The sequence below is a fragment of the Chiloscyllium plagiosum genome, chromosome 9, assembly GCF_004010195.1.
Source record: "Chiloscyllium plagiosum isolate BGI_BamShark_2017 chromosome 9, ASM401019v2, whole genome shotgun sequence".
Classification (NCBI taxonomy): Eukaryota; Metazoa; Chordata; class Chondrichthyes; order Orectolobiformes; family Hemiscylliidae; genus Chiloscyllium; species Chiloscyllium plagiosum.
Window position 1 is genome coordinate 46,518,728 of NC_057718.1, and position 22,187 is coordinate 46,540,914.

At 42.8% G+C, this 22,187-nt stretch overlaps 1 protein-coding gene across 2 annotated transcripts in view; it reads right to left on the reverse strand.

Annotated features, from left to right (window-relative positions):
• rps6kc1 (ribosomal protein S6 kinase polypeptide 1) overlaps window positions 1-22,187 on the reverse strand; it is a 167,759-nt gene that overhangs the window by 109,449 nt on the left and 36,123 nt on the right. For both annotated transcript variants that reach the window (XM_043695846.1, XM_043695845.1), the window contains 2 exons: window positions 9,799-9,892; window positions 3,033-3,092 (listed from right to left, as the gene is read on the reverse strand). In XM_043695846.1, the coding sequence (XP_043551781.1) occupies window positions 3,033-3,092; window positions 9,799-9,892 (154 nt within the window). The remainder of the gene's footprint in view (window positions 1-3,032; window positions 3,093-9,798; window positions 9,893-22,187) is intronic.

Sequence of the window (22,187 nt, forward strand, 5' to 3'; positions counted from 1 at the left end):
ACTCCACCACCAAGGATATATTTCCCTCCCCACCCCTATCAGCGTTCCGGAAAGACCACTCCCTCCCCAAGTCCCTCCTCTCTACCTTTTATCTTAGCCTGCTTGGCACACCCTCCTCATTCCTGAAGAAGGGCTTATGCCCAAAATGTCGATTCTCCTTCTCCTTTGATGCTGCCTGACCTGCTGCGCTTTTCCAGCAACACATTTTTAAGCACAGGGTATTTTAAGTTCATTAGCTGCTGTTTAAGTGTGCTGGTAGGTTTGTGGGCTACCATGATGTTAAGAGGTCTGAGTAGTCCAGAAGTCAAACTTTGGGTCCGCTATGTGGTAACACTTTTGTCATCACCAAACGAAACAAATCAGAGGAAACCTACAACACCAACAATAATACCCTTACTGGCGTAACAGGAGGAGAACAACAAACTGCCATTCCTAGATATCACAGTAGAACAAACACTCAGTGGGGAACTTCAAACCAGCGTCTACAGGAAAACAACACATATGGACCAAATACAGGACTACAGAAGCAATCATCCCTACACCCACAAACAAAGCTCCATTAGAACATTATTTCAACGAGCCACCACACACTGCAGGACAGAGGAAGTACGAAGAGTAGAAGAGAAATACCTATACAGCATATTCAAAAAGAACGGTACCCAATAAACACAGTCGCCGATTCCTCAGCAACAAACCCAAACAAGTAGCCACAATGCGCCCAGAAACCCTAGCTACTTTACCGTACATCAAAGACATCTCTGGAATGACTTCCAGACTACTCAGGCCTTTTAAGCATCATGGTAGCCCACAAACCTACCAACAGCAACTAATGAACTTAAAATACCCTACGTCATTTACAAAATACCTGGCAAGGACTGTAACAAACACTACATCAGACAAACAGACAGAAAATTAGCCACCAGGATACATGAACATCAACGAGCCACAAAGGACATGACCCACTATCACTAGTATCCTTACATACAGACCAGGAAGGATACCACTTTGACTGGGACAACACATCCATCCTAGGCTAAGCCAAACAGAGACATGCACAAGAATTCCTTGAAGCATGGAGTTCTGGTTGGAATGCCATCAACAAATACATCAATTTGGACCCTATCCACCATCCTCTGAGAAAGAACCGGAAATGACATCATCCACCCAAAGAAACCGAAACACAAATAGAAAGGAGGACATACCACCAGTGCTTCACCAGAGGCTCATTGGTGATATTACCTAGTATGGTGATGAAACGTCTGAAAACAAACCTTCCAGCTCAGCAAGCAAACGTACAGTATACAGAAGCAAGTGCAATATAATGAGAATGTAGGATTACAAGTCTAAGTCCTGTTTTGCTCATGCAATGTTGATTCAACTTTTTTTTCCCCACTTACACAGAAGTTAAATTAAATCTTCTTTAATTTGTAAAGCTGGTATCATATCAGTTAAAGTTCTTTCTTTCCATGACACAAGTGATTATTAGTTTTGTAAGTGGTTTCTTAGTAAATTGAAGTTTCATGTAGGATTCCCTCTCGGTAACATGTATTTTCCTCTATTTTTTTTTTCCCTCACCTACAATAAAAGCGCAAAATACTGCCGATGTTGGAAATCGGAAATAAAATGAGGGAATGCTGCAGAAACCTATTTGGTCTGGCAGCATCAGCAGAGGGTGAAGCAAATTTAATGATTCAAGTCCAGTACAATAGCCTCACAGAGCAAAAAGCAGCTGGAAAATGGTGGGTTTTATGTTAAAGACCAGAGGGGGTAGTGGAACATATTGTGAAGGAAGGTTAGGGTGCCAAAAGCAAAAGAAAAAAAGTGGCTACTGATGGTTAAACTCAACATCTTCTCCCTCAGGTTGTAAGGTGCCTTAGTAGAACACAAGGTGTTGTTGCTCTAGCTTGCATTCAGCTTAACCAATTCAAAGCATGACCTGTGACCTCCATTTTGATTATAACCTCCACACTCTTCTCCCATCAACTCCCCTCACAACAATCCGCAGAACCAGATGTGTCTTGTTGGCTTTGCTCTCAGAACAGCAGATCCATGTTCTCTTTTCCCATACCTGACAATTGCACCTACTTTTTATCTCCATCCCTCCCTTACCAACATTCACCATTGTCTGCATCTGCAGCTGGATTTGCTTTTCGGAGTTTGTTATTTACCCAGATAAAGTAGATCTCGCTTTGGCACCGAACACAGGTCACGCTAAAAGCATTTGTCCTCACACTCAAAGCTCAGACTGGCTACAGTTGAACTCCATACAGAATTAAATCAACTTTTCGAGAGATGTCCAGCAGCCTTTTAACTTTGAAAAGAAGTTTTATAATCATTAAAAAGGGTATGGCAAGGAAAACAGCTCTCTATTGCTTTCAGTATAAAAAGTTAAGAAAGCAAAGTACCTCATGTGATCCAAATCACACAAACACACACACCCTGACATTACTGCACCTAGGTGGTGGCCAGCTAAGAGGTGACTGTGAATCAAAACAGGATCAGCTGATTATACATGATTACTAATGATTACCTTCAGCTCATTGACTCAAGTATTACTGCATCCTCAATTAGAAATCTGGGGAAACTATTTCTTCAAGTTCCTTTTTTTAAAAAACAAGTCCAGCAGATCTCCCGTGGAATTGCTCATTAACATGAGCAGGTACAGCGTTTTAGAAGAGTAAGAACATTATGCCACAATCTATAACATGTTATTCTGCCTGAAATGTAACAGTGTCTGCGAGAGGTCACAATTGATGTGTCATCGTACTCTGACATCAGTGAAAGGATAAACATAAATTAAAGCAAAATACTGCGAGTGCTGGAGTTCGGAAATAAGAACAAAACATACTGGTGAGACGCAGCAGGACTGTCGGAATCCGTGGAGAGAGAAACTGGAAACATTTTAACTCCAATAATGACATTTCTTTGGAACTGGACTTCCATTAAAAAAAAGAGTCATATCAGACCTAAAAGAATAACTGCTGATCGGTAGCTTATAGACAAAAGAAAATAATATCTGTCTGGCATCTTACCTCCACATTCTGATTGACTACTGATAGTGGCATCATCAATGTTACTCAAATCTCTTCGAGCTAAAAAGAACAGAAAAGAAAAGCCAGTGTTCTAGCACACAAATCTTACTGATCGTGATATTTCATACGTTTTTAAAGACAATTGTAAAATACACATTTCACAATTTTTCAATTTTTTTCTCATTTCCTTTCTCCCCTTTTCTGAAAAGAGGAGTCTTTTAATGCACACTCTGTATTACTGCTGGCAGCACCGGCTTCTCTTCAACCAATTAACATCATTACCATGTAAGACTTTCCCAAGTAAGACAAACAGATCGAAAACATCATTCCAAAATCCCACCCACCATTCAATTCAAGAGTTTAGTACACCATCATCCTACTACAGTGATGATTTACTGTCACCACTACGATATATCTTGCTGTCCAACCTAAACCTCTGCCCCTCCAAACAGCTAAGAAGCAAATGTGCATTGTGTAAAAATAAACTGGAGATGATTAGTGATGTCTGGTATTAGAGCCATATTGTTATTCTTTCTTTCCTGTAGTTTCTCCCTTTCACAAACCAATTGGGATGTTAAATCCTCACTTTGAGCAAGTGATGTGGCCCAATCTGAACAAGTATCAGCAATACATCACAGGAGCAGTTTAAAAACAAGATCTACATTAGTTCACTGACTGTGTTAAAATCTCTCTTGGGACTGGACAGACAAACAAGTTATTTTCATGAAACGTGTGTCCACATAGTAAACGGAAGGAAGTCTTGTAGTATTGAAGGTAACAGCTGAGCCGGATGTTCTTCATTCTCTCTCACTCAGATGACCAAAGGAGGTGTGTATTCATAGCACAGCCTAACAAGGTGAATGCCAATGAGAACCCTTCCTACATTCACCAAAAGCAGGCAACAAGCGCTGGAAAAACTCCTGATTAGCCATGCAATGGCAAGAAATTGGGGCCATTAATACTCGTAACTCTGGACCGCATTATGCATATACAGGCGAATGTTGTCACATCAATTCGGATTTCTGGGATGGCCAGACTGGATGAATGATGTGGATCAGCAAACCCGCATCCCTGATAGGGTGAATTCAGGACCTGCCTCTTCGCCTTCCCCATGTGGAGACTGTGGTGGTGTGGGTCACGCAATGAAGTCAAGAAGAGGAAGATATTAAACAGAACATGAAGTTACACATAGCTCTTAAATGCTCAAGATCTGCTTGCATTCATTTACAGACAAGACTGTACCCAACATTACAAACCTGGGTAGGGTGGCAAAGGAGAGAGAAAATCAACAGATGTTAGTCTGAAAATCTTTGTATGCAAAGCAGCTTGAAGCAAGAGTGGAAAACTGACTTTAAATTGACTGGTTTCAATATTTCTGTGTTAGTTGCACAGATCATCATGCCTATTGTCAAGGAAGCCACAGCTTACCGGTATCTAGGAGAAGGCACTGAGCTGGATGAGAGGAGAACCGCTGACAAAAGCATCATTTCGATTAATCTCATGCCACAAAGTTCATTTGTTTCATTAAACCTTGCGCTATTGACCAGTCACAGCTGCAGTGACAGGTCTGAGGCAGGGAAGTAATCGGCTCGCAACGCCATTTCTGATCATTATCCCATGGCTTTCGTAGAGGGAGATGTTGAATACAGTTGCTTTGTTAAATAAGTGGAGTAAGTGTTAACCACAACCTGATTATATGTAACAAATATGAAGTCAGTTGACCTTGGTCAGTATCCACGATGAATTATGAGATGTGTGCAAATACAAAGAAAGAACAACCGGCTTCTGGAAAAAACAGGAAATTGGTGAAGAATTTGCTAGATCAATCAGCGTTACAAAACATACTGGGTACGATGGATCCAATCTGAAATATCGCACACCACTGAGTTTTCCCTCCAAGGGATTCCAAGTCTGGCTTGTCCAAATGTGGGGAAACCATGGAGATATCCACTCAGTGCAGAAGTAGTGTTGCAGTTGAATCACACCCCTTTTTTAATGTCACCTTCTGTCATATTTCAAAAGTTAAAAGGTTCCCATAGGTGCTCTGACATTGAATGAGGATTAGTAAGTGTGCAAGGAAAGTGAGGGGGCTGGGTGACAGATGGATAGAACACCAGTGAATGAGAAGGGATAGGATGCCAGCAGGGAGGTGATAAGGTGCCAGCTAAGTGGAGGAGTGCTTCGGGAGATCAAGGGGTCAATGTTGGGTCAAGGGTGTTAGTTATGAGTTCACTTTAATAGTTACATAAAAATTAAGAGTTTGGTTTTAATCCTCTAAATTTTCCTGGGTAACTAATAAACTTAAATTAGTCACAACCTTTCGTATTTCTCATAGTTTAAGGGGTTTTCTCAGAGCATTCTAGATGCAGGCAATGGCCCATCACAGCTTTCCATTTCCCATATGGTTCTGATAAACAAATACACTCTACAGTGCTGCAGTGAGAACCTGCCCATCAGACTATCTGCTCCATTGTTACAAGTCACTTAGCGAGGTGAGCAGTCATGTCCATACTTTACTGGAATTACTGACAGCCTAGGGAAAACCATCTAAAGTGAACCTTAAAAAGTCAGGTAGGCAATACCACAAATAATTATTTTACAAACTGTATTCACTGATCCCAAACAGTAGAACAATCATCAGTTCTTTAGGGGAACTTCAGGTCTCCACAAGAACATAAAATAACCTAAAATTCACACTGGGATTAATGGCATTGAGGAGTCAATTGTAATGCTTTGACCATTGCAGTGAGACCACTGGAGGGCTCCAGTAGCAGGACGTGTACACTCAAGATTTAGGTAACGATAAAGTGAACCCATCAAAAAAGGGAATGGATATGGTTAAAATGGTAAGTTGAGAAAACCATCGCTACAAATACAAAGCAGGAAAGAAAACAAACCTATGGGATATTATCAAATCAAAGGAAAAAAAGATTCTGATAAATCTAAACAAGAGGACTTTTTCCAACCACCAAAAAAAGACTTAGTGGGAAGTGTCAGGATAGTAACTTCTTGAAAAGTGAATGACTCTAAGCACCAAAAACTTGGAAAATGTCCAAGTAAATGAACATTATTTACTGAGAAGTGTTCAAGAGTAGGTTTCCAGAGGCACAAAATGTAGGCAACAAGATCCACAATTAAATAAATATATTTACATTAGGGATTATACAGAAAGCTAGAACTCTTCCAGGAATGCACAATTCAAGTTAAAATAACAGTTTAAAAAAGCAAAGTAATAACAGTAGGATGATCGCTTGACAGTAAAGAACAGAAAAACCAGAAAATTTCCAACAAATTCTGGGACAGAGGTAAGAGACAGGGGTAAGAAATTGTACAAGACAATTTTGTGAGAAGGCATAAAATCTTTACGATAAAATTACAAAAAGCAAAGCTGTTCGGGTCAAGCGTTCCCTATTCAGGCAGATCACAGACGGAAACATTAGGCCCACTTAGTGGTGTCACAGCCCAAAAGAACTGAAGAGAAATAACTTCATTCTCTCCATTTCAAAACAAGAATAGAGAAATGGTGGAAAATTATTTACCAGGCTCTTCAAGATTAGTGTTAGTGAGAAAAGGTGAGGCATAAAGTTCAACTTTGCTTTTTAAGAATAATTTGCAACAGGATAAGAACAGCTAAGTAATTTCATTTGAGGTTTTGTTTGTGCGGAGCCAGTTTTTTTGTTGCTAATCCATTGGCGGATGTAAAATATTCTGAGGTAGCCTAAGCCATTGCTTTGGTTATTGAAATTTACACCAGGAGGAATAAACAAGTTCCACATCAAGTTGGTGCTGCAACAAATTTCTCTCCTTTCCACATGAGGGCAGTAAAGTCCGATGTCTGTCCATCCAGCTGTCAAATGACAAAAATTCTCAAGAGATGTACATTTTTGTACAGCAAAACATGAAGAAGTAGTTTTGTTCTTTAAAATAGAATAGAATAGAATCCCTAGTGTGGAAACAGGCCCTTCAGCCCAACAAGTCCACACCGACCCTCCAAAGAGTAACCCATCCAGACCAATATCCTACTATTCTACATTTACCCCTTACTAATGCACCTAACCTACGCATCCCTGAACACTTTAAACAATTTAGCAAGACCAAATCACCTAACCTGCATAGCTTTGGATTATGGGAGGAAACTGGAGCATCCAGAGGAAACCCACGCAGACACGGGGAGAATGTGCAAACTCCAGACAGACAGTCGCCAGAGGTTGGAATCGAACCTGGGTCCCTGGTACGGTGAGACAGCAGTGCTAGCCACTGAGCCACTGTGCCACCCATTCTTTCAAGGGATTTAATGGATTAACCCTGTCTACTGCAGGTTGCTGCCAGTCTTCATGTGCTGCAGCTTTAACAGGTTGACCCCTCATTTTTTTAGGTTTGCCTGGCACTGCTCCTGGCTGGCCCTCCTGCACTCTCCATTATAACAGGTTGATCACCTTGTTTACTGGTAATGCTAGAGTAAGGAACATGCCAGGCCATGAGTTGCAGATTGTTTAAATACAGCACTGCCATTGCTGATGGCTCTCAGTACCTTATGGATGACTAGTATCAAGTTGCTAGATCTGTTTGAAATCAGTTTCTTTTAGCACAATACTAGTGCCGCACACACAAGAGGGGAGAGAAACACATTCAAAGTGAAGATGGGACTTTTGCCCCCACAGTGATTGCACAACAGACATTCTTATCAATATTGTCCATATGGCAGATTTGTAACTCACTCTCTTTCTCTTCACTACTTTAAAAGACTCACTTTAGCATCTGAAATGTTTCTGTTTGTCAGCAGCCTGTGACACTTCCTTTAATGATCACTGGTTAGACTGCTGCACTCTCAGTGCCACTGGATGGAGTGCATCATCACCTGCCCTCCAATTATGGACACTGCACAAAGGGTTCTGTAACTGCTATGGGAGCCGAACTGCTTAATCTTTCAGCTGCGAGTTGTTTCTGTTGGAAACACCGGCCACCTTGAGGCCCAAGTGAAAATCACATCATGTGATCCCCATGGCCAATTTGGAAAATACTGAGCAATGGTTAAAATTAATCCTGGATTTTACCTTGGGCTGAAATTTCAAACTTGCACTAATTGCGATTTTTAAGACAGGCACATTGGAGAGAATTGGGCCAAGTAAATTTTTTTCCTCTGGTCAGTTCCTTCACCACCTATTGCAAGCCAGTCTGTCTATCAACTCGATCCTGGAGGACTTGACCAACTCAAATCAGTAATGAGAGACGTTGATAGACAGTGAAATCCCCGACCCAGAGTGTGCTCTGTCACACTGCCTTCCTTTTTCAAGTTGAATTCAACAGAAGAATGCTGATTCATCAACAAAGGGGAAGTAGGATGGTTGTAGGCACAGAATATAGAAATTCGGAAAAGAGAAAAGGCCATTCAGCCTACTCAGGGCAGTTGAAGACAGACAACAAGGGATAGTTCATTATGCTTATATTTATCACTCTGCTAATAGCCATCCTAGTGTTGTGGCAAAATATATTGTTTCTATTTCAGACTTCTGCCATCTGCAATGTTTCGTGTCCATTAAAAATCCCAATTAGTGAAAGTTTGAAATTACAGTCCAAGGTAAAAATCCAGGATGAATTTTTACCATCGTAGGAGGGAGGGCTTCAGATACGTGGATCATTGGGATCCCTTCTGGGGAAGGTGGGACCTGTACGAGGAGGATGGGTTGCACCTGAACTGGAAGAGTACCAATATCCTGGGCAGGAGGTTTGCTAGAGCTTTTCGGGAGGGTTTAAACTAGTTTGGCAAGGGAATGGAAACCGGAGCAATGGATCAGAGAATGGGGTGGCTGGTAAACAGGCAGATACAGCATGCAGAGAGTCTGTTAGGAAGGATAGACAGTTGATAGGGCAAAGTTACACTCAGTGTGAGGGGTTAAAGTGTGTCTATTTTAATACAAGAGGTGTCAGGAATAAGGGTGATCAACTTACAGCATGGATCAGTACTTGGAGCTACAATGTTGTGGCCATTACAGGGGCAGGAATGTTTGTTGGACGTTCCAGGGTTAAGATGTTTCAAAAGGAATAGGGAAGCAGGTAAAAGGTGAGAGAGTGGCATTGCTAATCAGGGATAATATCACAGCTGCAGAAAGGGGGGGTCATCGAGAGGGGTATGTCTATTCAGTCAGTATGGGTGGAAGTCAGAAACGATAAAAGGAGCAGTCATTTTATCGGGAATTTTCTACAGACACCCTAATAGCAACAAAGACATGGAGGAGCAGACTGGGAGGCAGATTGTGGAAAGGTACAGAAGTAATAGGGTTGTTGTCATGGGTGACTTCAAGTTCCCTAATATTGATTGGAACCTCCTCAGTGCAAATAGTTTGGATGGAGCAGATTTTGTCAGATGTGTCCAAAGGATTCCTGACTCAATATGTAGATCGGCCAACTGGAGGGAGCCCATTTTGGATTTAGTATTTGGCAACGAACCAGGTCAGGTGTCAGATCTCTCGGGAGAGCATTTCGGTGATAGTGATTAAAACGCCATGACTTTTACTATACCCATGGCATCCAGTGGCACTGAGAGTGCAGCAGTCTAACCAGTGATCATTAAAGGAAGTGTCACAGGCTGCTCACAAACAGAAACAGTTCAGGTGCTCGAGTGAGTCTTTAAAAGTAGTGAAGAGAAAAGATAGTGAGTTACAATTTCAGGCATCATTTTAAAAAAAAATATATAAAACGGTGTCAATAGCAAGAATTCTACTTTTTAAACTTTCATGCATTGTCTTAACTATTGGATGATCAATACCTTCATTACTCCCATCTGATAGACCATCAATCAGGCACTCTGAAGAGGGATCCACTGGCCCAATAAGATCTGATCCATCATGAACTTCACCATCCTGAAAAATACATTTCAAAACATAATGTGGCAAACAAAACATTTTCCCACAAAACATCTTTTAGATTAACTGGGAAGTGATTATGGATCTTGGCATGTGAAGAGGTGAGGATCTCCATCAGAGCTCTTCTATAATGGCTGAGGGGAGGAAGGTTGGAATGTAATGAGTCTTTTGATGGTTGAAAATGAAAAAAAAACTTGTATAGGATTAATTGGAGACAGCCCTCTTCCGTATAATAAATTCTCAGTGATGTTACTATTACTAACATCATAGACAACGAAGTCGGTCGGTTGGTCGGTCGGTCGGTCACTCTCTCTCGAGACTGACAGACAGACACAATCGAGGGACTGGATGAAGAGAGGGAGGGAGGGACACTGATAGAGAGGCAGAAGGAGGGAGACTGGGAGACCGACAGACAGACACATTGAGGGGAGGGAGGGAGGGACACAGACAGTAAGACAGACAGACCCAGAGGGAGGGAGGGAGACTGGTAGCCAGACAGACGAACCCAGAGAGGGAGGGAGACTGACAGACAGGCACACAGAGGGAGACAGATTGACAAACAGACAGACAGTCAGAGGGATGGAGGGAGGCTGACAGACAAGGGAAAGAGACCGTGACAGACAGAGGCAGGTAGTCTGACAGACAGACACAGAGGAAAGACTGAGACAGATAAATACACACACACACACACACACGGAGGGGGAAGAGACTGACAGACATACACAGAGGGAGGGAGAGAGATGAAGAACAAAAAGTTTATAGCCCAGGAACAGGGTCTCCAAGCCTGAGCCAATCCAAATCCACTGTCTAAACCCATCGCCCCATTCTTAAGCATCTGTATCCCTCTGCTCTCCACCTACTCATGCATCTGTCCAGACGCTCTTTAAATGAATCTACCGTGCCTGCCTCTACTACCTCTGCTGGCAACGCATTCCAGGCACCTACCACTCTCTGCATAAAGTACTTTCTGCATATATTCCCCTTAGACTGTCCACCTCTCACCTTGAAAGTGTGACCTCTCATTATTGAATTCTTCACCCTGGGAAAAAGCTTATCTCAATCCACCCTGTCTCTACTCTTCATGATTTTGTAGATCTCATCAGGACCCCCTCAATCTCCTTTTTTCTAATGGAAACAATCCTAACTTACTCAACCTCTCCTCATAGCTAGCACCTTCCATACCAGGCAACATCCTCGTAAACCTTCTCTGCACCCTCTCCAAAGCATCCACATCCTTTTGGTAATGTGGCAACCAGAAGTGTACACAGTATTCTAAATGCAGCCGAACCAATATCTTGTACAATTTTAACATGACATGCCAGCTCTTATACTCAATACCCCGTCCGATAAAGGCAAGCATCCCATATGCCTTCTTGACCACTCCATCTACCTGTGCAGCCACCTTCAGGGTACAATGGACCAGAACTCCCAGAGCTCTCTGTTCATCAACTTTTCCCAAGGCTCTTCCATTTACAGTACAGTTCGCTCTAGAATTGGACTTCCCAAAATCACCTCACATTTGCCTGGATTGAATGCCATCTGCCACTTCTCCGCCCAACTCTCCAGTCTATCTTTGACAGTCCCCTATGGTTTCTGCCACTCCACCAATCTTTGTGTTGTCTGCAAATTTACTGATCAGACCAACAGTGCCTTCTTCCAGATCATTTATGTATATCACAAACAACAGTGGCCTCAGCAGTGATCCCTGTGGAACACCACTGTTGCCTTTCTCCATTTCAAGAAACCCCCTTCAACTACTACTGTTGCTCAACCAGTTCTTTATCCACCCAGCTAGAACACCTTGCACACTATGTGACCTCACTTTCTCCATTAGTTTAACATGGGGAACCTTATCAAACGCCTTACTAAAGTCCATGTATATGACATCAACAGCCCTTCCTTCAACTATCAACTTGGTCACTTCCTCAAAAGAACTCTATTAAGTTGGTAAGACACTATCTCCCCCACACAAAACCATATTGCCTATCACTGATAACCCCATTCTTCTCCAAATATAAATAGATTTTATTCCTCAGTACCTTCTCCAGCAACTTCCCCACCACCGACGTCAGGCTCACTGGTCTGTAGTTACCCGGAATATCCCTACTGCCCTTCTTGTACAGGGGGACAACATGAACAACTCTCTGGTCCTCCAGCACTTCACCTGTATTTAAGGACGCCACAAAGATATCTGTCAGGGCCCCAGATATTTCCTCTTTTGCCTTCCTCAGTAACCTGGGATAGATCCCATCCGGTCCTGGGGATTTGTCCACCTTAATAACCTCTAGCCTACCCAACACTTCTTCCCTCCTTATGTTAATGTGATCGAGAGTAAACAAACGTCTCTCTCTCATCTCAACATTCATCATGTCCCTCTCCTCAGTGAACACTGATGCAAAGTAATCACTGAGAATCTCACCCATTTTCTCAGGTTCGACACACAACCTTCCTTCCTTACACTTTAGTGGACCAACCCTTTCTCTAGTTACCCTCTTGTTTCTTATATAAGAATAAAATACTTTGGGATTCTCCTTAATTCTACTCACTAAACTTATTTCATGATCCCTTTTAGCCCGCTTGATTCCTCGTTTAAGATTGGTCCTACTCTCCCTCTCCCAAGATTCCTCCAAGGCTCATTCTGCTCTTAGCTGCCTGGACCTTATGTACGCCTTCCCTTTGCCTCTTGGCTAGTCACACAATTTCTCCTGTCATCCATGGTTCACGAATCTGGTCTTTCCTATCCCTTGTTTTCAAAGGGACATGCCTATCTTTGAAAGCCTCCCACACATCAAATGTGGACTTGCCTTCAAATACTGTGTCCAATCCACATTTCCCAGCTCCTGCCGAATTCTGATACAATTGACCTTGGCCCAGTTTAGTACTCGTCCCTTCGGGCCACATTCATCTTTGTCTACGAGTATTCTAAAACTTACAGCATTGTGGTCACTATTCCCAAAGAAATCCCCCACTGCAACTTCTATCACCTAGTCTAGCTCACTCCCCAGCACCAGGTCCAATATGGCCCCTTCCCTTGTCAGACTACTGACATACTGCTCTAGAAAGCTTTCCTGGATGCTCCTTACAAATTCTGCCCGATCCAGACCTCTGACACTAAGTGCATCCCAGTCAATGTTGGGAAAATTTAAATCTCCCATCACTACCATCCTTTCCTCTACATCTTTCCATAATCTGTTTACCCATTTGTAGGTACCCAGACAGACAGAGATAGAGGGAGGCAGGCAGACAGACAGACAGACAGACTCAAGATGAGAACGATGCTGGAAAAGCACAGGTCAGGCAGCATCCGAGGAGCAGGAAAATCCAAGTTTCGGGCAAAAGCCCTTTCCTGATGAAGGGGCTCTTGCCTAAAATATTGATTTTTCTCCTCCCCGGATGCTGCCTGAGCTGCTGTGCTTTTCCAGCACCACTCTAACCTCGACTCTCATCGCCAGCATCTGCAGTACCCACTTCTGCCTACATGGAGGGAGACTGAGACAGACAGACACATGGAGGGAGACTCAAGATTAGAGTGGTGTTGGAAAAGCACAGCAGTCACCCTCCCTTGTTCTCTGTTTCTGTCTTTCTACCTCAGTCTCTCTCCCTCTGTATGTCTGTCTCCCTCACTCCCTCTGTATCTGTCTGTCAGGGCGTGAGCTTCACGGCAGAGGAGATGACCCACCCTCCCTCCCCTCTCCGCTCGCTGCCATCCAAGGCCCCAAAGGAGCCTTCCACATCATAGATTTCACATCGTAGATATGCATCACAATGAGCTCTGGCAACTTCATTTTCTATAAATGCCAATGTCCACCACCATGATCCCTTGATGTAAAATAGTATCTTTTCCCATTTTTAAGTACAAAGCCCCCACAAGAAAGGTGGTCTTTACAACTGTTTCTCTCCCTTTGAACACCGTCTGACTGCGGTTTAATTTCCAGAATTCTCCTGTGTTCTCACTCGGCCTCTTGGGGTCTTCTACATCCAATTGACAAAGCACCTTAAAATTAAACATCCTCCTTGTGTAGTTGATGGATTCCAACACTGTTGCATTAAGTTGAGTGGCAGAGGAAGTCTGTAGCAGCAGAGGTATCTCTTCCACACTGTGGTCGTTACAGTCAGAAGCCCAGTTTCAGTTTTACACATTTCCTGAATAAGCTTCAAAATGTTAATATTTGCAAAAGAAATGCTAATAATGGGAAATAATGTGGAATTGATGAGACCAGAAAAAAAAAGAGAAGCTGAGTAATATCAGAAAAGGAAATATATTCCTTCCCTCTAGAAAGCAACTTGGAGGTGGAGCTGGATTCCAACCGAAACAGGTGGCCACAGTTTTCCAGGACAATGAGAAATGTCATATCAACCTGTTAAGTGTTCAGGGCCCCCTTTAAAGTCAGTGTTAACTCATCATTCCATGTTTCATATTTCCTGTCTAGCATGAGACCTCATCAAACGGTGTCACATTAATAACCCCTAACCTTCTGCAAATATAAACAAATCTTCTATGAAGGTAGAGAATCATGAGAGTCAGCGCCACTCTATCCCATTATCAATGCAGCGGATCGAAAATAAGGTCTTGGTCTTAGAAGGAACGAAAACTAACCTGTACATGGAGTTGGGCAAGGAAACTATGGTCAGCTGATGTCGTCAGTAGCTGGACCATGGCCACTGGCCCGAACGGGGTTAGACGAATGATTGATGTTGCATTGATAGGCAGCCCCCAAAACAGGGTATATTAACAGGGACAGGAAAGGAGGAAGGGGCAAAAAGATCCAGAGATGGAGAGCTGACTGACTCTCTCTCTGCTGGAACACAAGGAGTGCCCTGTACCAGGCCGAGCGAAGAATAAAGACTGTCGCAGGACCACCACGATAGGGCGTAGGGCCACAGGGACATGAGTGTGTGCCATCTACTCCTCCATTCTACAAAACACCTCCAGGATCAGTAAAGCAATCACATCTATCACCTGTTATATATTCCCTTGTCTTTGCCTAATTTGCTGTACCATATCAAAACCAGTTGTTTCTCAATAAGCTGTCAAAAAATTATTATAAATTAATAACTGCACATGTCAGTAAGTAATGACCATAAGGCCCATAAAAATCAGCACACCCTCCATCCAGCATAGTGTTATGATCGTGGTCGGATAGTGGTAAAATGGCCTGTCAAATTTAAGCTTCCATCATCTGATTGATAGACCAGACACTTTTTTTTTTAAAACAGACGATTTTTCCAAACGGAGCAAACATGGACTTAAAATGTCTACAAAAGGTCAGCTGGCCACAGATCGAGCAAGGTTTCAGAGACTCACGTGGAATTTTAAAAATTGCCTCCACTGAGTTTAGCATTTTATCAGAAGGTATCAAAACCAGGCAGAAAAGGTCAGCGTCAAGAAACTTGCTTCTCCTGTTTACTTCATGCTTGTAATGATAATTTCACAAACAGAAACAGAAACAGAAACAGAAGGTTTAAACTCAGTAGGTCAAGCAGCACGAGTGGAGAGAAGACAGAGTCCACTAAGTCTTCTTCACAACAGATATTGAGAGAATAAAGTCTCACTCAGCTTGGAAAGATAGTAGAGTTGAACTCATTGTACATTAAATATATACAGTATATTTCAAGCTTCGCTTTTGAGCAGAGCAGTAAAAAGGAACAATGTAGCTGTGACAAGCCCTGGAACACACTCCATAAGGGTTTCTCTAATCATCTCCGAATACAGCGCCTGGTGAAAACAACTATTCACTGAGAACTCATATCTTCAGATTTCACTACAGCTAACCATACAGGTTAACTGTAAAACAACTGCAGTTTCAAGGTAAAAAATGAATACTCTAAGGATTTTAACTGCATAGCCTTCATTCTCCCTGTCTATACCAGGCACACTCCCTTTTAAAACTTACTATGTTTGTGCACGTCATATTCAATTAGTTTTCTCCTTAGGGTTAGAGGAGAATTTTAAAGTTATTTTTCAGTCAGGATAAATGCTTATAATTGGTTCTTTCCTTTTCTAGAAAGCTGTTTTAGTTGAAGTATGCTAGCTATGTGCTAAACAGAAAAATCAATATTTGCTGCAACTGAGCGGGAGGGTGTTAAAAAGGGAACAGATTCCCCTTAGTCATCTGGACTAATTTCCTCCACAAAGAAATTCTAACTTGCAGTTCACTAACAGCAAAAATAATGGCACAACAAGGTTCCACACATTACGACTCTTACTGTAGCAAGCAAACTCAAGCCCAGTGTGTACGTAATTTGTACTTTAAATATGAAATAGAACTTCTCCCTTGTAATCCAAACTGCAAATATTCCACGCCACAGTTAAACTTTACACTTTTGCCTTAAGTAATTCTCCTCAGACCAAATCAAAATGATGCGTTGTTTGTTTATTTAGAGTCACACAGCACGGAAACAAACCTCTCAGTCCAACCAATCCATGCTGAACATAATCCCAAACAAAACTAGTCCCATCTGCCTGTTCCTGGACTATATCCCTCCAAACCTTTCTTATTCTGATATCCAAATAAATGTATTTTAAATGTTGTAATTGTACCCCCATTCCCTACTTGCTCAGGATGCTCATTCCACCCTGTGTAAAAAAATTGCTTCTGTCTTTTTTAAATCTCTCTCCTTTCACCTGAAAAATACGCCTTCTAAATACTTTTCCTTTCCCAGCCCAGTGACTTCCAACACCAGAACTGTTCTTCAATGAGGGTGTTCTTCCAAATTCTCCCTCTACTGCAAGGTAGGCAAACTTCCCAAACTGGTTTCAAATTCTCACAAAATAAAATGATCACAAGCTCCCACCTGTATCCGTGGATATTGAACGATAAGAGATTTCTCTTTCTCCCAGGTCCTGGCAGTCTTTGAATTCTCAGAGATATCTTGGAAATCTTGCTCTGTCAAAAATCTAATCTCCATAGCATCAAGAATCACATTGGCCTAGAAATATTGATTAGCCATCCAGGAGTCTCAACTTCCTTTTTCTATTTGAACCAGACAGACAGTTTAGAGTTGAATGGTTTACAAACCAACCTTCTCAACACATTCTTGGGACTTGGAGCCTAGTAGTCTAACCACTGCAAACACAGTGCCATTGCTACCAAACAGGTGTACCTCACACACTGCCTTTCCAGCAAAACAGAAAATCTTTACTCTTTAAAAAGCACATCACCCAAACCTATCGCTAGGCAAACCTGTGTAGAGGTCATTTTTATCCCAAGCTGAAGACAGTTCTGAGCCCTTCTTATAAATGCCATATTTGTAAAAATAAGATTGTTTTGGAACATAATTCAAAAAAAATTGCCACTGAAACTTCAGTGCCTGCAATAATAATAATAGTCACCTGGTGGCACCCAAGTACTTTCCATCAACCAAGCAGAGCTAACAGAAGTACAGCACATGTAGCTTATCTTATTTAGAGTTTCTTGGCCCATTTTCTCCAATTTGGGAATAATACTCAATCACCAGGATAAATTAAACTGCCATCCTGGATGCACAGCAGTGAGCACTGGTTAGCACCAGGGACCAGGGTTCAATTCCACCCTGGAGCAACTGACTGCGCGTGTTTCCTCCAGGTGCTGCGGTTTCCTCACACAGTCCAGGGATGAGCAGGTTAGGTGGATCGGCCATGATAAATCCACTCTCGGGGTTATGGAGATGGGGTGGGTCTGCGATACTCTTCAGAGGGTTGGTGTTAACTTGATGGGCTGAATGGCCTCTTCCGGCACTGTCGGGATTTCATGAATTTTGATTTTAGTGACCTCAGTGGTAATATAAAACATATAATAGGGAATTATGCCAATTTTCACTGTATTCCACCATGTCAAATGTTAAGTTAAAACTCAGAGCTGTAAAACAGATTATTGATTAGCTGTCATTCATTTTACACGACTATAGTCAAAATTGTCACCAAATAGTCCACAGTCATAGTGATATGCAGTTAGGAAGGAATTTCCTCGAGTCCGCAACATTAGCTCTGACACCATGAAGTCTCATGGCATCATGGGCAAGGAAATCTCTTAAGTTACCACATACCACCACCCCTCTCAGATGATGACTCAGTACCTCTCAATGTTGAATACTACTTGGAGGAAGCACGGAGGGTGCCAAGGTTGCAAAATGTTCTCTGGGGAGGGACTTCAATGTCCATCGCTAAGAGTGGCTCAGCTGCTACAGTATGATCAAGGTGGTCGAGTTCAATAGGACATAGCTGCTAGGTCAGGTCTGCAGCAGGTGGGTGGGAACCGACAAGAGGGAAAAGCAGACTCAACTCACTCTTTACCGATTTGCCAGTGGCAGACACATCTGTCCATAGCAGTAAGAGTGACCACTGCACAGCCCTATGGAGACGGTCCTGTCTTCACATTGGGAATACTTCCATCAAGTTGGGTGGCACTCAAGTGGATAGACTTTGAACAGATCAAGCCCCTCAATGCTGGAAGTCCATGAGGTGCTGTGGGCCATCAGCAACAGCAGAACTGTACTCCATCACCATGGCTTAGCAAGTCCTACACTCCACCATTTCCATCCAACCATGACATCAACCCTGGTACAACATGGAGTACAGGCGGGCATGAAGCAGCAGTGGCAGCCATACCTAAAGATGATGTGACAACCTCGCAAAGCTACAAAACACTCACGTGCTAAACTGACTATCCAATCAGCAAGTGACGGGCAAAACAAAATAAGATCAGATCTTATCTGATATGTCTAGTAGTGTTCGGTGATAGATAATTAAACAACCAATTCAGGACTGGAGGAGCATGCACCACTGGGAGAGTGGACCTGCACGAACAGGGGATCAGCAGGGGAAGACAACACAACCAGCAGAGTGTCAAATCAACACGTTTCTACCTGTCAGAGCCAAAGTGTGACACCATAGGAAAACTGGTAGCTGATTGGTGGGTAATTCTTCTTTTGATTGGTAAGTGATTTAAAATCAGGAGACATTATTAGGGTGTGATCCATGGTGACCACATCCACAGCAATCGTCAGGCAGCTCGAGAAACATCAGCACAGATTCGAGGAGCTGGAATCGGAGCTGCGGACACATCAGGGAGGATGCTGTTTCAGGAAACACAGTCACAGCCTTTGGGTTAACTGCATCAAAACAGGTCAGCAACAGAAGAATGTGGCTGCGAGTGACATAAGTATTGGAATCCACACGGAATTCTGGAAGAGCCTCAGTCAATGCCCTTATCCAAGGAGGTACCAGGTTCTTGCGCCCGATATGGATGAGGAGCAGGGAGAATATTTGAACAGACGAAAGCACCATGGCACAGAGCACCATTCAAGTGGGGAAAGAATAAGAGCAATTTTGTAGCAATAGGAGACAGCAGCGTTAGGGTAATGGATACAGCACTCTGTAGCAAAGACAGAGTCACAAAGGCTGTATTGCCAACTTGATGCCAAAGTGATGAGACTAAATTAAAAAGCAAAACCTCAAGTAGTAACACATCTCAGGATTACTACCTGGGCCACGTACAAATTGGCATTGGGTAAAAATGATTGGGGGGAAATGTTTGGCACAAAAGATTGATGTGGGAGAAATAGGTTTCATTCATGGGAACTGGAATGCAGCAGGCAAATCATAACTCGGGTAGTAGACGGGGATCGAAATTAATTAGTGGGGATAAAGTTCAACTGAACAAAGCTGAAAAAAAATTCAAACCTGTACCTGGACTTTCAGAAAGCTTTTGATAAAGTCCCACATAGAAGGTTAGTGAGCAAAATTAGGGTGCATGGTACTGGGGGCAAAGTATTAACTTGGATTGAAAGTTGGTTGGCTGATAGGAAACAAAAAAGAGTAGTGATAAATGGCTCCATTTCGGAATGGCAGTCAATGACCAGTGGGGTACCGCAGGGATCCGTGCTGGGACCGCAGCTTTTTACAATATATGTTAATGATATAGAAGATGGTATTAGCAATAACATTAGCAAATTTGCTGATGATACTAAGCTGGGTGGCAGGGTGAAATGTGAGGAGGATGTTAGGAGATTACAGGGTGACCTGGACAGGTTAGAGGAGTGGTCAGATGCATGGCAGATGCAGTTTAATGTGGATAAATGTATGGTTATCCACTTTGGTGGCAAGGACAGGAAGGCAGATTACTACCTAAATGGAATCAATTTAGGTAAAGGGGCAGTACAAAGAGATCTGGGTGTTCTTGTACACCAGTCAATGAAGGTAAGCATGCAGGTACAGCAGGTAGTGAAGAAGGCTAATAGCATGCTGGCCTTCATAACAAGAGGGATGGAGTATAGAAGCAAAGAGGTTCTTCTGCAGCTGTACAGAGCCCTGGTGAGTCCACACCTGGAGTACTGTGTGTAGTTCTGGTCTCCAAATTTGAGGAAAGACATTCTGGCTATTGAGGGAGTGCTGCGTAGGTTCACGACGTCAATTCCTGGAATGGCAGGATTACCTTACACTGAAAGACTGGAGCGACTGGGCTTGTATACCCTTTGAGTTTAGAAGGCTGAGAGGGGATTGAGACATATAAAATTATTAAAGGATTTGACACTCTGGAGGCAGGAAACATGTTTCTGCTGATGGGTGAGTGCCGAACCAGAGGACACAGCTTAAAAATAAGAGGCAGGCCATTTAGGACAGAGATGAGGAGAAACTTCTTCACCCAGAGAGTGGTGGCTGTGTGGAATGCTCTGCCCCAGAGGGCAGTGGAGGCCCAGTCTCTGGGTTCATTTAAGAAAGAGTTGGATAGAGCTCTCAAGGATTGTGGAATCAAGGGTTATGGAGGTAAGGCAGGAACAGGATACTGATTAAGGATGATCAGCCATGATCGTATTGAATGGTGGTGCAGGCTCGAAGGGCAGAATGGCCTACTCCTGCACCTATTGTCTATTGTTATCTATTGTAACAAAAAAAAAAGAGAGGTCCAGAGGTGGTCTAGAGGCAAAGCGCATCAGGAGAAGAAAGAAAATGTAAGCAGAAAAGGGCAGAATGAGAAACAAGTGGGAAAAAGTCAATGCTTAAGGTTCTTTATCTGAATGCACACAGCTTTTTGAACAGGATAGATAAGTTGATGACAGAAATAAGTAAATTAATACCATTCAATAGCTATTAGAGATGGGGTTGCAAGGTGACCAGGACAGGGAACTTGAATATTCAAGTGTATTGATGATTTGGAGATGCCTGTGTTGGACTGGGGCGTACAAAGTTAAAAATTACACAACTGTAAGACACAGAGTTTATAGCAAAATTGTGTACTCCACAACCACCTGAAGGAGCAGCACTCCGAAAGCTAGTGCTTCCAATTAAACCTGTTGGACTATAACCTGGTGTTGTGTGATTTTTAACCAAGTGTATTGAGCATTTCAACACAATGAGCAAAACAAAGAGGTGGGAGTAGCATTGTTAATAAAATAACTGTGTCAGTGCAGTGAAAGAGCACAGATAACTATGCAATCGATCATAATTTTTAATGAGCTACAAGGTGTCATAGTTAAGGATTCTCTGAGGAGAAGCGATCACACCATGGTAGAATTACAAATTCAGTTTGAGGGAGAGTAACTCCAGTCCAACTCAAATCTTCTCAATGCTCGCTAGTAACTCCAGTCTCAAACCAGTGTCCTCAATTGAAATGAGGGCAAATACAGAGGTATGAAGAAGGTGTTGTCTGAAGCAGATTGGGAAAATACACTAAGGGGAAGGTCGGAGTTGAGAGCGTGTTGCTGGAAAAGCACAGCTGGTCAGGCAGCACCCAAGGAGCAGGAAAATTGACGTTTTGGGCATAAGCCCTTCTTCCCTCTACATTTAACCAACTGCGAATCCTCTTGCAAGGATGCCTTCCTTGAAGAAGCTCTCTTCCTCCCTCTACTGATTCCTGAAGAAGGGCTTATGCCCGAAATGTCGATTCTCCTGCTCCTTGGATGCTGCCTGACCTGCTGCGCTTTTCCAGCAACACATTTTTCAGCACTGATCTCCAGCATCTGAAGTCCTCACTTTCTCCCTTCATTAGGAGTCTTGATGAAGGACTCCGGCCCGAAATGTTGATTTTCCTGCTCCCCGGGTGCTGGTTGACCTGCAGTGCTTTTCCAGCAACACACTCCCAACTCTGATCTCCAGCTTCTGTGGACCTCACTGTCTCCTAAAGGGAAGGTCTTTGGATGGCAGTGGCAGACATTAAGCATTATTTCATAAGACTCATCAAAAATGTATTCTAGTCAAAAAAAGACCTCCAAGAGAAGGATGAATATTACTGGGTTAATAAAAGCTGTCAGGGGAGTATCTAATCAAAAATGAAGGCAGTCAAAGCAGCAAAAACTAGCAGTAAGCCACAGAACT